The 16,875-nt window shown below is 35.7% G+C and overlaps 2 protein-coding genes across 2 annotated transcripts; both read left to right on the forward strand.

Moving 5' to 3' along the window:
• The first annotated feature begins 1,909 nt into the window (after positions 1-1,909).
• On the forward strand, positions 1,910-5,615 carry LOC141657200 (uncharacterized). The gene is made up of 5 exons (XM_074464352.1): positions 1,910-2,341; positions 2,896-3,017; positions 4,451-4,542; positions 5,041-5,127; positions 5,226-5,615. Exons 1-5 carry the CDS (start codon positions 1,965-1,967, stop codon positions 5,328-5,330), a joined length of 783 nt encoding a protein of 260 aa, XP_074320453.1. The 5' UTR covers positions 1,910-1,964; the 3' UTR covers positions 5,331-5,615.
• Positions 5,616-9,879: 4,264 nt separating this feature from the next.
• Positions 9,880-13,079, forward strand: LOC141657201 (BTB/POZ domain-containing protein At1g55760-like). Its single transcript, XM_074464353.1, has 4 exons — positions 9,880-10,549; positions 11,004-11,149; positions 11,574-11,695; positions 12,183-13,079. The coding sequence occupies exons 1-4, from the start codon at positions 10,428-10,430 to the stop codon at positions 12,783-12,785; spliced, it is 993 nt and encodes a 330-aa protein (XP_074320454.1). The 5' UTR covers positions 9,880-10,427; the 3' UTR covers positions 12,786-13,079.
• The last annotated feature ends 3,796 nt before the right edge of the window (positions 13,080-16,875 follow it).

A 16,875-nucleotide genomic window follows, 5' to 3' on the forward strand; every position in this document is an offset into this window, starting at 1 on the left:
AAATCGAGTGATAGAATGACTTTGATAAAATTATGTAAGCATATATAAAAAGTAGTAGTGAAAGTCATTGTATAACATTGAAATTTAGCAATTATAATAATCACAAATATGAATAGTAAAAGTAACCACAACAGGAGCGGAGGTAGTAAAAGTAAAGGTAGCAGCAGGAATTAGACCTGGATACAAGTGCGGCCTGACCCAGCCCACACTGATTCGACCCGATCAACAGTTCAAGAATATTCGGCCCGCTGGCCCACCTAGCCCGCTCCCCAAAACGGATCAATCTCAGGTTGTGAATGGTGTAGCCCGATGCACAAAAATCCTAGCCCGCATGGCCCACAAACCCCTCATGTCTATCTGGGGCGGTTCAGGGCCATCACACCTCAGCACGACCCGCTCCCACCCAGCTCGTGGTGTAGGCTCGGTCTCACTCCCTACAAGTCTAGCCCGACCCGATGTCCACCTTTAGCAAGAGTAGGGTAGTGAAACTAACGATATTAAATGTGAGGTACTTAAAGTAACAATAATGATGGCGTGGTAGTGAATGAAAGTACATAACAATAGTAACAACTAGGGATGGCAATGGGTAGGGTCTGGGTAGGGTCCGCCTAGACCCGGACCCGGACCCGAGATTTTCCCTTTGGACCCGTGCATCTCACCTGACCCGCACAGGGTCTAAAATTTGAGGACCCATACCCGACCCTATGGGTAAGGGTAGAGGTCCTAAATCTACCCGGTCCGAGTTTCAACTTTAAGAATATGATTAATTGTATGAGGTCTATAATATTAAAAAAAAATTCATACTACTTTAACATTATGAGTTTATTAATCTCTATTGTACACTACCAAATCCAATATACATACCAAAGAGATTAAGAAAGACAAAGAAGACCTAAATTAATTTTACATCCAAATACATGTGAAAGAATCAAACTCGGAACCCAAAAATCAATAACGTACTTGATAGCCGTCTCCATCCGACCGTTCTTTGTCAGCCCGTTAGTGGTGGTTATCGATCGCCGCCTATTAGAGAGGTGGTTGCCGCCGCGTATCGTCTTTGTGGTGGTGGTGGTTTTCTTGTGTCAGTGGTGGAGTGGTGGTATTGTCAAAAGAGTTTGGTTGAGTTTTATCACTTTATGGGATGAGGGGAAGAAAAGAGACTTTAGTTGGGTTTCTACGGTCACAAGATGAATTCGGAAAAGTTGTGATTTTGATTTTTTTTTTTTTTTATAATAAAGGGTCTAAGGGCTCGGGTATGGGTCTCATAACTTAGATCCTGGACCTGACCAAATATTTTCTTAAGACCCATACCCGACCCATATCCATTGGGTCTGAAAAAATGAGACCCATACCCGACCCATTAGAGTCCGACCCTCAGGGTCTGGGTCGGGTCCCCGACCCACTGCCATCCCTAGTAACAACGAATGTACTTAAAACAACACTATTATAACAATAAGAGTGATAAATGTGTATCATAACACGGTTGATAATAGTATAAACAAGGCAAACCAAGACAAATTTTCATAAAATATAAAAATTAGATGATAAATCAATAGGTCTTGGTATAGATGGGTGGGGCGAACAGACGGTAAAGACCTCTAATAAAATGGGTAGAGGGGACAAAGTGGGGCACCCCCATGTGCTTCCCATTTTATGGCAAATGTGTATTTTGTGAGAGAAAGTGGTATCCGTCTATACATATAGACGGATAGTGTCCGTCTATAATGAGAATTTGTGATGATAAATATAGGTAATCTAAAACGAATGAGACACCAAAACTAATTACCCTACTAAAATATTATATACTAAATTCAAACTATTGACTAACAATGTGAATAACTTGGGAAGCAAGATCTTACTAAACTTTTTCCCCAAACAAAAACAAAAACGAAAACAAAATAAATATAAAAACCACTCATAGTCCCAATTTACAGACAACAAAAACAAATCCAAAAAAAAAAAAAATGAGTTTTCTGGCGGGTAGATTGGCGGGCAAAGAAGCCGCTTACTTTTTCGAAGAATCCAAACATGCCGTTACTCGTTTAGCTCAGAAAACCAACAAGAACCCTAGTTCCCCAATTCCAAACCCTAATTCCTCAATTACAAACCCTAATTCCAATTCCGCAGGCGAATCAGTCGACGTTTTGCCGGAGATTCTCCGACATTCTCTTCCGTCGAAGATTTATCGGCAAGACCCTCTTTCCGATTTTTCGTCCAATTTTGCTTCTCCGAAATGGGCGCTTCCAAATTCGAATCCCCAATCTTTTGGGGTTTCGCCGGATGTTTTGAATCCTCTTCGCGGTTATGTTTCTCTTCCTCAGGTTACATTTGGTCCAAAGAGGTAGTTTTCTGTTCGTTGTGTGATTATTTTTATATTTTCCCAAATTATCGAATAAGACTGTTGTACGAATGTTGTTATAATGTTTGCAATAGTTCCCTTGAGAGACGGTCTCTCATTAAATTATTGTGAGACCATTTTACAATTTCAATTAAAAATGGCATCGAAAGTAATAAAATGGGTATGTATAATATAAAATGGTTTAGCAGCTCTGCTAACTGAATAGTTTGAGTTAGCACGGATGTGGTAGGAGTAATGGCTCTAATTTGGATGCTTGTGCACATCATTTATTGCTAGCTGAGTAATTTGAGTTAGCGCGGGAATTAATCTTGTGATCATGAAGGACCTGATAGGAAGTAATGGGTTTAGTTGGTATCACTAAATGAGACGCAAAAGTATTATAAGAGATTAAGAGACAATTTTGAATGATTTAAGTTAGCGCAGTATTTAATCTTGTGAGCATGAAGGATTAGGTAGGATTAATGGGTTTAGTTTTGAGGGAATGCACGATTATTGGTCTTTAAAGTTGGGTGATATTGATGATACAATTTGTGCAGGTGGCAGTTACCGACAGCGGATTCATCTGTTGTGGCATCAACAGCGAATGACTTGCGTCAGGAGCAATATACACATGTTAATCCTGAAAAAGTCAGAGCGGCCGCTGAAGGTCTTACACACAGTATGTGTTTATTCTCTAGCTTATATATTTATTCATCCCCTCTCTAGAAGCTTGTGTTGAGATATACAAGGTACTAAAGTAACACATGCAAATGATGCAATTCAATGTTGTATTGTTTGAGCTAAACAAAATCACGTTAGGTGTTTGGATTGAATGTTTTCGTTTATTTTAACTCTTGACCGTGACATGGCGTGATGGGTGGAAATTGAGTCTTTTACTGAACCAAAACCAACTGGACGTCAAGGAAAAATTTCAATCCAAAAGCCATTTTTTGAAACCCTTGCTCAATGTATTACCCAAAAACCTGAGCATAGTTGTGTTACTAGAAATCCGAATCAAATTTGTTTCCAATCTGGTTCTCGCCGAACTTGGCCAATCCAAAATTTGATTATGTAAACATTAAATTATTTGTGATTTGTTACAATCTTATTCGGAATCGTCCCAACGCGTATTTTTTTCTGTTGTGCGCTTTTTTTTTGAAACTATGATATTACCTTCACACAATTTTCCTGACAAAATAGGATTATATGACTTTTTTTTAAATATTATTTCGTATACTTAAAATTAAAATCGGATGTTAAAAAATTTAATCAAAGGGAAAAAAATGTTGGATCAAATTGGGTTTGGGGTCAAGTTTTTGGATTAGGCTTGGATATGGATAACATCAAAAAGAAATTTGGTCGAGCTCCGGGGTGTGTAATTTTGGTTATGAATCAGGATGTATTTTGAATCGATAATCTATGACCAAAGAGCAGGGTTTACTATGTTGCTCTATATTTTAAAAAATTCACATATTGATTAGGCTTGAACATGAAATGGATATCCAATCAGAACTCTTAACATCTGATTGGATATGTATCCACAGTTTCAAAATTTCAATATGAGATATCCTATCAGAAGTACTTAGGATATTCGATATTTGATCGGGCATTCGGTATCTGATTGCTCTATTAGGTAATGCATATACTTTTATTCAGCTGATTGGGCATTTACTTATCAACTTGGCATATATATAGTTTTTCAAGAAATACATGTACACAACCAAAGACAACTTAAAAATTAAAATGCCAAATTCCTCGAAATCGGGAAGGATATGTTAAACCTTGCACTTTCAAGATCTTCCTTGAGTCTTTGACATATATCCATGGTTAAAGTAAAACAGTAAAAAACATCTAAAAGTACAGACTCTCTCTCAATGTTCAGGAAAAGCAAACACTGAAATGTCGATTTCTGATTCCGATCTGATATTCGAATATATAGGAATATAGGATACAGATAAGTGTTCGGATATATCCGGTTATTTTATGCAGCCCTAGGTCCGACAATAGCATCATGGGTCGATGGTTTGATAGACTTACTTTTCTTACTATGATTCTGTGTTCTGCGTTGTACTTAACGTTTCTTTCCTTTTCTTTTTCTTTTCTTTTATTCAGTTGGGATGGCCTTTGCTGCTGCGACTGCCATCATCTTCGGCAGTGCTGCCCTGACATTTGGCCTGGCTGCATTGAAGCTTGATGTTCATAGTGTAAGTCTATGAATGACTCTTTCTTGTCGTATATACTTAATTCCCCTTGGTTCATACATCCTTAGGTATGTTTTGATGTTAGCCATTGATTTTAGGCCATCACCACTTTGAACTGGAGTCTTATTAACAGTAAGAGCTGTTAATATAGTTAATACTCCCTCCACTTTTTAATATATGACGTTTTGCTTTTTCGAGACGAGCCTTTGACTTTAATATTTACAAAAAAATATTTGGTAAAAAATTATAAAAATTATACCATTAAATTACTTATGAAAAACTCTTTCATATGAGTATACATATCACTATATTTAAGCGTATAATTTGAGAGATATTGAAGAGAGAAGTGTGTGTCTCGAAATGTGAGAAAGTCATATATAGAAAAATAGAGGGAGTACGATATAGTTGAATTCTTTTTCAATCTTCTAAGCTGACTGCATTCATCATCTATAATGTTTGGGGTATGGTTAATGCGGCTAACTGAAAGCTTGTCAATTATAGATCGATGACATTCAGGCGAAAGCAAAGGATATATTTCATCCAAAATTTGAAACCTTCAAAGAAGGACTGCATCCCTTGAGAGATTGGGTATGTGTATTTTACTTTCTTGATCTTGTGCTTAGTGTGATACTCCGTTTGCTAGTGTCTGGCATGCACAGTTATTGACTGTTAGCTTATATTTTTAGGCTGATAAAACATCGAAAAAATGGCATTATCAGAGAGAGCATGATAGTAAGGAGAGGTCAATTCTAAAGGAGCTGTCTAAGATGATGGGCGGAAAAAGCTCGTAAAAGGTTTGTAAAAAGTTTTCATTATATAGTTTTCATGTCTGTGTTGTGTTTGTATTCTGAAGCAACCTAAAATCATGTCCTTGTATGTCCCTGTAAAGCAATGTAATAATCGGGCTTATCTTCTCTTAGAAATTTCAGCCTTACTAATACTACTGTACCTGCCTAGCGACATAATGTAATATAGTGTGTGAAATGTGAGCTTGTGATGATTATACTCGCAAACTTGTATGTAACTGTGCAATGAAGTTGGTGTAAATTGAGGCCTTTGAGGATTGTGACTTTTCATCCCTGTGTTCTTTCATAGATTGTTCAGTCTGATCAGTATTCTGTGTGTATAAACTCAGGGAGTAAGAAGTTTTAGTATTAGACTATTAGATATGAAAAACAAACTCAAAACTGGAAAAATTGGTCTGAAGTATTGTACTATATGATTGAGTACTTTAAATGAATACTTTGAATTGTACCTAAAACTTGCTTTAACATGAACTAAATCAGCATTGAACTGAATTATGCATATCAGAATGAAACGGAAATATTTTAGATTTTAACTTGTATTTGATTAACCCTCAGGAAAACTCTATTGCAACATTGACCTAATTGGCTGACTATCCTGTTATCAACATGAAATACTTTAAAACTGATTTAGAGGAGTGACCAAAATAAATCAGAATTGAATCGAACAAAAATCAAAACTAAGAATCGTCAAACAAGGTCGAACTAAATGATCCGTTTCCAAGTCTAGTTGGTACTTTCTTTAGTTACAGTTACAGTTAATTCTATCTATTTTCTGTGCATCAATAAATTGTTACTACTACTTTATTTGTCTATCATTCAAAATCATCTCAGTGGAAGTTGCTATCATTCTTGATCAGATTCTACCAAGCAAGTTGCATGCATGCCTTTCAACTTAGCATTCATAGAGTGTTGTAAATAAGTAAACAGGTAATGATATAGTATATTATAGAAGACTTAATATTAGAATATTACAAATTGTTGATTAATAAATGGAAGTGGAATAAGAAAGATAGTTTGTCTGGTTAGATTGCTTGAAGGATGGGTCACATGATTCAAACACTCAAAGATACTCTCTCACTTTTTCTGCCCACTTGTAGTATCCGCCAGCCATTTACATATTTTTGCTGAATAATGCTGAACTGAACTGAACTGAACTAAATAGAGCTGAATGGAACGAAATTAAGTCCAAAAAACAGGCGTATATCATCAAACCTACAATTTGGGCTTTCTAATCTTCTAGGAGTATGATATTGTACGTTTTTGGTCAAGTCCGCACAGATATATTTTTGAACTCTCAAAAAATTTCATGTTAGTGAATTATTAAGTACTTTATGAATAAGGTTAAGACTCTTCTAATCTTCCAATGTGAAGATTTGCTACCTCAACAACAATCTAACCTACAAATCTTTGGACTTTCAATATAAAAGCCAGTTCCTTTTTTTTTTTTTTTTTTTTTTGGCAGCTGTTAATAAAAGGTAACTTACAAGCATATGAATTTCAACCTCGGGGTAACTTTTTTTTTTTCCTTTCTAACCTTTGCCATAACTTGCTTCAAAAAATTATGTTATTTCACCAATGTGATAGATGAACAACGACGGATCTTGATTTCATAAATATTTGTTCAAAGGAAAAAAAAAAGAGTTCCATATTAAATACTCTGTATTTTTTTTTGAGCTTGTTTTGACAACTTGATAATTAATGACAAAATCCGATCTACTTAAATACTCCATGTACTGGTTTCTATTATAAAATACAAGGCTATCAAAATATAAACTAAAAGTCCACTTATTACTATTTTTTTTGGAAATGGATCCTTTCCGTTTCTTTCTCTCCATTTCCTCTCTTAAACTCATTTAATAATATTTTTCCCTCCAAACCTCATTATCCCTTTATTTTTACCCATAAATTTTGAGTGTTCATGATCGCTGCAGATCGATCCGACCACCGAAAGAAAACGCGCTCTCCATTTCTTTTTAGGAAATGGAGAGAAACTCTCATTTTTTTTAGTGTTGACTTTGCGGTCTTTTTTGTGTTTATGTGGGGGTAAAGAGAGTTATAAGGATGATTTTGATGTTGATGAGTTGCGAACTCCATGTCATGAGTAACACATCTTATAAATTTACCAATTAAGATAGTTGACATTTGCTTCACGTTAGTCTTATGATATGACTGTTTTTAGTAAGATACTGTAATACTAATTATTTGTGATTATGAACAAGGACATAGAAGTGTTTAAATGGGCCATTTTAGGTGTTGCAATCTGGTTGGATATCGGGTCATTTTCTAGGGATGGTCAAGAGCGAAAGATGTGGTTACCTAAGTTTAACGACGCATAGAGATTAGAGACACTTGTGCACTACCTGAGCAAATCCCTCAATTACAAGTCAAACTGATACAACTACTCTCCAACCATCATATGATATCTGACGTTTATAAACGTAGTAAAGAGATACGTTAGTACTAATGTTCATACACTACTGCTAATTAAATCTTAAATTTCCCCTCATGGAAAATTGGTCAAAAGGCACCAACAAGTAGTATCTCTTAAGACGGATGTATCTATATTCAAGGTAAAACGACTCAAATACTTTAAATAAGGCAGAAGGAAAATGTTTGAGAGATAACAAGATGTTTGTCTTGTTTATACAAGTCGGTTAGTATTCAACCCGTCTTAAGCTTAAACCAGATATTTCTGTTTCAAGTGAGAATTTGTGACAAGCAAAAGTTTAACCAAATAATTTTCCATTCATTTATTGGAATTTAAATGATAGAATAACATAAATTGGTTCCATAGATTCGACAAAACTGTGGAAAGGGTGGTATATATTATTATTATTATTATTATTATTATTATTATTATTATTATTATTATTATTATTATTATTATTATATGTGGTTTCCCGATCGGAGATCCGCGGAGCATATATGGCGTTTGATTTGCGCCTATATTCCGATCACCTCTTTCACTCGCACTCGCTAAACCACTTCCTTTGCTTTCTTTTTTTATTAATAAAACTAGACTAATTCTACACTTACCAGTTAGTCTCCCTTAAAAACGGAATAACTCATCTTAATATTAAAACGAGTCAAATATCACCCCACCTGAGTATATAAGATATTAAGATACCCTATGCAATTTGCTTTTATCTCATTTACTCCCTCCTATTTCCTTATATCTTCCCCTTTCTTTTGGTACAAAAATTAAGAAAGGGGAAGAAAGAAGGAATAAAGTAGAATAAAGTATTGTAAGTTGTGAAATTTATAGGTGAGAGAAAATAATAAAGAATAAATGATGAATAAAGAATAGATAAAGTAATGAAAGTTGTTGATTTTTTAGGAGAGAAAAATTATAAAAAATGAATGAAATTTACCAAAAAAGGAAAGAGGGAAGATAATCAAACTTGTGTGAAAAAGGAAAGAGGGAAGATAATAGGAAATTGGAGGGAGTATATTATTTGAATTGTCTTAAGCCAAAAATTGTGATTTTTAAATTGTTGCCAACAAAACTGGTAAAAGCTGTGTGTTGATTCGGATTAGTTAATTAGAGGATGGTGTGATTGTTTGTTAGCACAGACATACATACATGCATAATCTGATAATCATATTTCTTCTTTATTGACCATACTTCTGGATCACGCTAGTTAGAAAGAAAGCAAGCACCAATGTTCGAATAAAATAAGTATTGATACTTTGCTTCAAAGGTTTGTAAAACAAAATTCTTTGCCTCCTATTTTCTAACACTCAAAAAGGATTATTAGTTTAAGCACAAATGCTCGGATGAAAGGAGTATTAATATTAGAGGTATATTATTTTCTAATGCCTTTTTATCAAAGATTAACATTATGAACATTGCGATATTACTTAAACTTATACCATACGAAACAAAGCCCATTTAACTGTTTAATGCACATCACTTTAATTGAGCATTGAAAATGCTCATATTTTGTTTCTAATGTATGTTTCTTAAACGTAAATGGTCTTATACTATACTTAGCATATGGATGTAGAATATCACTACTTTTAAAATTGGCTAATATAAGTGATAATACGTTATATACCCTAAACAAATAATGTTTTTATTAAATAATAAAATATGCTCATATTTTCCTTGCAATTAAGAAAAAAAAAACAGCATATGTTAACCAATTTAGTTGGTAAAGTCATGAAAGATGATACTTATACCTGGGTTCAAACTCCGTCACCATCAAAATCGCCACTGTAGCTCCGTTTACAACAAAAAAACAATTAAGAAAGAAGACTTATGAAGAGGAGTCCAGCCATTGAAAATTTAAAATGCTTTTAATGACCATTTCATAGTGCGTTCGTTTTATATGTGGAACCCAGCAATCAACAACCTTATTAAAATCTATAACTAGAATTATTGAAATAATAGTAATATTATTATTAGTAATAAAAATAAATGGAAATTCCCATGATTTCCCTTGTTGAACAGAGCTCAGTTCTTTAAGTAAAAGCTTTCACTATCATTAACGTAAAGCATGATATTTAGTCATTGCTACCAATAATTCATTGCGTGCAGGAAACCATCCTGCTGCCCATATTGGGCCACCATACTCCTAAATTAATCTACTGCTCCTTCCGTCCGAATCATTTATTTTCCTTTTATATTCTTTACGGGTGAGTCTTTTAATCAAACGTAAGCAAATGATTAAGACGGTATGGGTACTTTGTATATATTATGTGCCTTTCATGGAATCTTAGCCTTACATAATACTTTATAGAATCTCCAACCTCTTACTATCTAAATACCTCTTCCATCATCATATAATATCTTACAACTAAATCAACCCATTACTGCTTACATAATTATGGTTTTATGTCTGATGTCAGTCGACCCCAAATCATTTTTCACGACTGAAGTGTCACGGGTTGTGGTATATTGTTGTTAGATGTGTATATAGAGCGGTGGAGGTGGCAGAAGAAGTAGGAGATCAGGGGGAGAACAGTAGAAAGGTGGTAAAAGCAGGGGGAGTTGGGATATTTGATTGTATCAATGACATTACAGGAGTCATTGGTTCGTCTACTGCAGGAAATTTGTTGTTACATAGGTGGTATAGGAGGATGAAAGATTCTAGTTATTATAAGGTTGAAACTACTTCTCGTCTTGCTCAATGGCGAATCGACAATCTCTCTTCTTGCTCCTTTCGTCGCTCTGATCCTTTTAAGATTGGCCTTTGGAACTGGTATGTTAACTACTCTTCCTACTTTTTTTTTTCTCCGGCTGTCGTCACTAAACTTTTGAAAATAGTATTTTCGGAACGTTCACATAGGGTAAGATATCGTACATCTGACAGCGGCCCTACCCTTCTATTTGGTGTCCTATCATTGTAATTGAGGACTCCCAGTTTCCAAATCGCCATTTCGAATTATGAGTCGTGTATGTGTGAACGTGTGATGAAGCAGTCATGAAGTGACAGTCGATAGTGGTATGTATGTGTCTATGTGATACTCCCTCCCTCGTCCCAATCATTTATTTACTTTTAATTAAAATAATTCTCACCAAGAATAACAAAAGTAAAAAAATGATTGGGACGGAGCGAGTAATTCTAATAGTCAGATGATTTACAGTAGATTCTCTTGTAGCCTTGTTGATTGTGATTTGAATTTTCTCAATTGATGGCTGTTTGTTTTTTTAAGGCATTTGGTTCTGGAGAAAAATAGGGTGTTGATGATCAAGCTATATCCGGAAATTTCCAAACTGAGTAAAGAAAATCCGCCAATTGCATCTTTCATCATCCGTGTCTTATCTTCCATCGGTGACCGCAAGCCCCTTGTCCATCCCGGTACCTCCTCCGTCTCAGTCACTTTTTTAACGTTTTCCTTATTTGACTATCTCAAATATCTTAGATATTATTTTACATTTCCGTCACAAAGCGGAAAATTATAATTAGATTAAACCTTGTTTGTGCATAAGACAAAAAAGAGGAGGTAAGCCAAATTATTATTATTTTTTTTGGATGGAAATACTTTTTTGGTAGTATCCTAAATGTTTATGTTATGGGACAATAGACTAAATTCTTGTGAGTCCCCACATTATATGGATTGTAGTTATCATTGATATACAAACCCATACTTCTAAATAATATACTCATGAAATGATAAAATACGATGATTTGGCGTGTTACGATCCATACATTCGTCTCTAATTACATGTAACTCGATTTTATTATTGCTTGTCATTTTCAAAAGTGTAATAAATTTGTGCAGAAATAAAAGATCAACAACTCAAGAGTGCCGACGACTTTGTTTGGCCACTTGATCTTCAGCTTCTTGGAGGAAAATTCATCATTGATGTTGAATTTCTTGACTTAAAGACTGTTCCTCCACAAGTACGCGTCAACTCCATACACAAATTGTTGTTTCAGACGTATCATTTTCGTCTTTTCAAAAAGACGGGATTTGATGACCATTTTTTTTGGTTAAATGTAACCACAATGGTCCAAATAATTTTATGGCTTATACACTTGTTTTCCAAAAAGTGGTCACATTTGACTGTAAAATGGTCTCAAAATCCCGTCTTTTTGAAAAAGACCAAAATGGCCTGCCTTAAGGGAGACCAACTCCCACCCATAAGAGGGTTCAATATTCCGTTTCTTGGTCTTGGGTTCGAAACCTATTTGGTAGTGTAGTATGTGGTGGTTGCCTAATGTATTTCTATTTTTCTTCTTAGTTTACATTATTGCAATATTAGCTCGTCCTCTTAAATTTTGTGTTCCCTTATTAAAAATCATGGTTCCGCCACTAGTCAAGCTAAAGTTATTGAACTGTGTGGTGAAATGCCTCGAAATCTATCTAAAACAAGTAATATGATAACAGGGCGGAGAGCCTTACTCGATTTGGGCTGAAGGACAAACCCAGAAAAGATCTAATACTACAGCCCTCAATTGCCTTAACCACATGCTGACCAAGGGCATCTACACCGACATCACGATCAACACGTCAGACGGGTCAGTTGGGGCCCATAGAGCGGTTCTGGCAGCACGGTCACCAGTCTTCCAGACCATGTTCGCCCACGACCTCCAAGAGAAGGAGTACTCTACCATCAACATTTCAGACATGTCAGTGGAGTCATGCCAAGCTTTCCTAAGCTACATGTATGGCACTATTGACCCTAATGATTTCAAGTCCCACCGCCTTGCTCTTCTGCACGCTGCTGACAAGTATGATGTTTCCGACCTCAAGGAGGCATGCCATGAAAGCCTCCTTGAGGACATTGATGCCAAGAATGTCCTTGAGAGGCTGCAGAATGCAGCCTTGTATCAGCTTCCTGAACTTAAGGATAACTGTCTGAAGTATTTGGTCAAGTTTGGTAAGATATACGACATACGTGATGACTTCAATGTGTTCCTACAGTGTGCTGATAGAGATTTGATTACTGAGGTCTTTCAAGAAATTCTCGCAACTTGGAAAGGCTTCTAAAATTTGGGGACTTCTTTCAGTTATGCGGCCAGTTTCAACAAGGTGTATAAACTCTGTGGTGCGTCCATGATACTTGGCTTGATTCATAGGATGGTGCTGTAAATTGTTCTCATTGAATTGTTCATTGCTGTATTCTTTGTTAGATTGGAAAATATATATTGTTTCTTGGTTTGATGTAAATACACGTGATCTACGATCACAGCAATACTAGCGTGGCTGTTGGTTGTGGTGTAATAGGGTCGATTTATGCAACCTTATCCATGTAATGAAATTACAAGAAAAGGTTTGTTATGCGTCCATAACTAGTAACTGAAATAATTATTTACATTTGGTCTCGAGTCGTTTTTTATAATGTAATTCTTGAATCGTTATAAATATCTTAATTTAGCAACCATTTTACAACAACAAATAATAGAACAAGTGAACCAAGCAATGTAAATAAACAAGCTAGAAAAGGAGGAGGATCATGATCATCACCGTAGGAGTTAGAATTTACAAATTACTAACTCATCTGAATATAAATAATCGTAGTTTATTTTCGCAGTACACATTTTACTTTCTGTACTTTTATGCACCAAACTTTCCAGTTATCTACCCTTCACTGAAAATCATCAATCTAATTCTCTCTCCCTTTTTCTTTCTTGTTACATCTTAACTTCTTTTAACCCCTTTCAAATTATTCAATTATTATGAATGATTATTCGAATATAGAACATATATTTAATTCATTATACAAATTAAATTGATTCTTTGTTTAGTTTTGTATCTTATTTTAATTACGGTTTATATTCAAATTGATTATTGTTAATAGGTGTGGGATGGTGGAAATATTAGTGTAGTCGGATGTCGCCGGCAATAAGGGCAGGCGCCGCAAGCGAGAAGGACGCAGGTGGTCGCCGGAATTTGTTCGACAGCCTGCGAAAAGAACGAGAGGCACTTGCGGAGTTGTGGGAGGGAAAGTGTTGGCGGGTTCGTGGGGATACACAAATCTGGCGACGGTGGTGATGGTGCTGGTTTGGTTGGCCGGCGGCATTTGTCGGTAGTCGACGCCGGTGGCCGCATGTGATGGTGTTCCAATTATTGTTGGTGGTTAGTAGTATAGAAAGGTAGCAGGATTAGCCACCTGCGAAGTTGCGTAGTACAATTTGGAATTTTTTTATTTTAAATGTAGTATTTGTACTTGGCAATTGGTTAGATTGTTCTAACTTTTTTTCCCCCAAATGTAGTACGTAGTATGCTTATGAATAGGTACATGTGTTTGTAAAAGTAATTTATCAAGGAAGTACATAATTTATCAAAACATTATATAATTATTTGATTTTATCAAATAATTTATCAATGTAGTACATTAGAGGAAAATTAGAGAGAAATAAGAGAGAGAATGGGAGAGTGAAATATAAGGGGTATAATTGTCAATAGTGTACTGAGATGAGTAAAATGCGTACTGCGAGAATCAACACCCTAAATAATACGGAGTATATATATTGAGGAGAAAATTACATATGTTACTCCTTTTATTCTTCAACTTATTCACTCGTATTTTCTTTTGTCATATTTCTACAATAGGAAAGAACTATATTTATAACTTTTTTATTTGCTAAACATTTCCTGGATGACAATCCTTTTAAATTTCATCCACTACTTAAGTTATCAATCGTTAATTAAAGTAAATGATAATAATAGAAGTAGCATTCCCAATTAATAATCGACTCAACAATCACACACTGGCTTTCTGAGACAGCAAAGGGGCAGTGCCAGGTACGGCCGACCGAGATGAAGAGCCTGTGGTGTCAGTGCTCCCTGTGTACGCGGATGAGGAGTCGATGGAGAACACATCCATATTCATAGGAGGCGCAAAATAAATAGGAAGTGGTAACTTTTGAGGGTAAAATTGGCAAAGGAGAATCCTTGTGTAGAACATTTAGAACTTGTCTAATGGAAGGTCTTTGGTTATAGTCATGATGACAACACCACAAACCCACCACCATTAAGCATTCTACTTGCTTTGTATCAAACTCTCCTTCTAGTCGTTCATCAACAGCTTCTAGAAGAATACCTTTCCCGTACATGCTCCATACCCATTCTATCATTTGCACCTTACTCGGTTCTTCATTGGACTCGACAGGCCGCCTTCCACATGCGATTTCAAGGGTAACCACTCCGAAACTGTAAACATCAGATTGTTTGTTTGCCTTTCCTGTGATGAGACATTCTGGGGCAATGTCTGTGATCCACCTAAGCTGTGATTAACTAATCTTGCTAGCCCAAAATCTCCAAGTTTAGCATTGAAATTGGAATCAAGCATGACATTACTCGATTTAATGTCAAATAAAGTCATTTCTAAAATGGTTGAATGTCAAAGGTTGCCTGATGTTTAATACTTCCTCCGTTCGGTTGAATTTCATACGTTCCCGTTATCAACCGTATAAAATTTAACCGAACGGTCCGGAATGGAGGGAGTGTGTGTTTCCAGCTCCAAGGGTAATTATTTTCCTTGCAGATTTGTACGCACTAGCTATTGATATTTATTTGTATGCGCTAGCTTCAATTTATATGTATGGATATCAATTTGTTAATCATGTCTAGGTATTGCTTCTTGTAAAAGGCCTTCATCAAGCTATTTGACTTTTTAATGAGGCCTTCGATGATGAACGGAGAGAAATCGGCCTTGTGATCCGATAAGAATTACCTGAGATCTGAAAGTGACGAAACTGTCTTACCCAATTATGACCTGTAACTAAAATTGATTCAACCTGACCCCGACCCGATTAATTGATTGACTAAATGAGAATGTTGACCTACTTGGGGTGACCTGACCCAAAACCACTCGACTTGTAAATGACCCAATTCAAAATGATACGAAGTAAACTACAATTATATGAAACAGTTCATTGGTTGCTGCAACTAAGGGTGTTAACGAGCCGAGCCCGAGCTCAAGAACAAAACTCGAGCTCAAGAACAAAACTCGAGCTCAAGTCGCAATTTGAGCTTACCTTAACTCGAAAAAAATGTGCTCGTTATCAAGCTCGCGAGCTCGATCTCAAATCGAGTCTATATATTATTGTTATTTTTTTTGATTTTTTTCTTCAAATATTTTCAATAACAAGGCTAGAAGTTTATGTAAAAATATTTGGCAACTCAGTGAGACATTTGATATGTGTGAACTAGGTTGCACGGACACTCCTCATAATCGGTGTTCCCGTTCGGACACCCGTGTCGGACACGACACTCGTTGGACACACGTCAAAACGTATCGGACACCTGTAAAGCCGTGTCTAACTTTCATCTTTTATTTGGGCACGTGTTCGACGCGTGTCCTTGGTATTTTGAGCCGTGTCCATGGTATTTGGACACACCTTCAAACGGAAAGTTGAATTTAAGGTAAATGACGTGAATTGTTATATGGTTGAATTTGGTGGGCAAATGATGTTCTTTAGACAAGTAATGAGATGTCGAAATAGATTGATTATAAGTTGGTTTTTGGTTTTAGAAATGAGAATAAGTTAAATTTAACTTCAAATTTTACCTTCATTTATTTAAATTTAATATCAAATACTTTTTCAAAAATAAAATCACACATATATAACTACAAAATATATTTTTTATTAAATTTAAATAACGTGTCCCGTGTCCTAAATTTCATGGGATGCCGTGTCACGTGTCTGTGTCGGTGCTACCTAGTGTGTGAATACAAAAATATAATCATGATAATATAAAATATAAGCAATATCTTATCTAATCACACAAGTTTGAGCCGCTCACAGGCTTATCGAGTCGAACCAACGTTTGCTCGACTTGACTCGTTAAACTCTCGAGTCGAGCCCGAGCCGAACTTTGACCGAGCCGATCTCGCATTGCTCGCGAGCTGTGTCGTCTCATTATAACCCCTAGTTGCAACTTGCAAGTTGCAATGCTACATAATAAATAATTAATTTTAAGACATTTTTTGTGTATCACATTAATACTACTTAAAGTGTGTTAATATTGACTCGACACAAAATAACCCATACCCAAAAACTACCCGATTCGAAAAAGCTCAAAAATAAACCGACAACTTAATATCAGAAACTAACTCAAAACCTAAAATAAC

This window comes from Silene latifolia, chromosome 5 (genome assembly GCF_048544455.1).
Source record: "Silene latifolia isolate original U9 population chromosome 5, ASM4854445v1, whole genome shotgun sequence".
Classification (NCBI taxonomy): Eukaryota; Viridiplantae; Streptophyta; class Magnoliopsida; order Caryophyllales; family Caryophyllaceae; genus Silene; species Silene latifolia.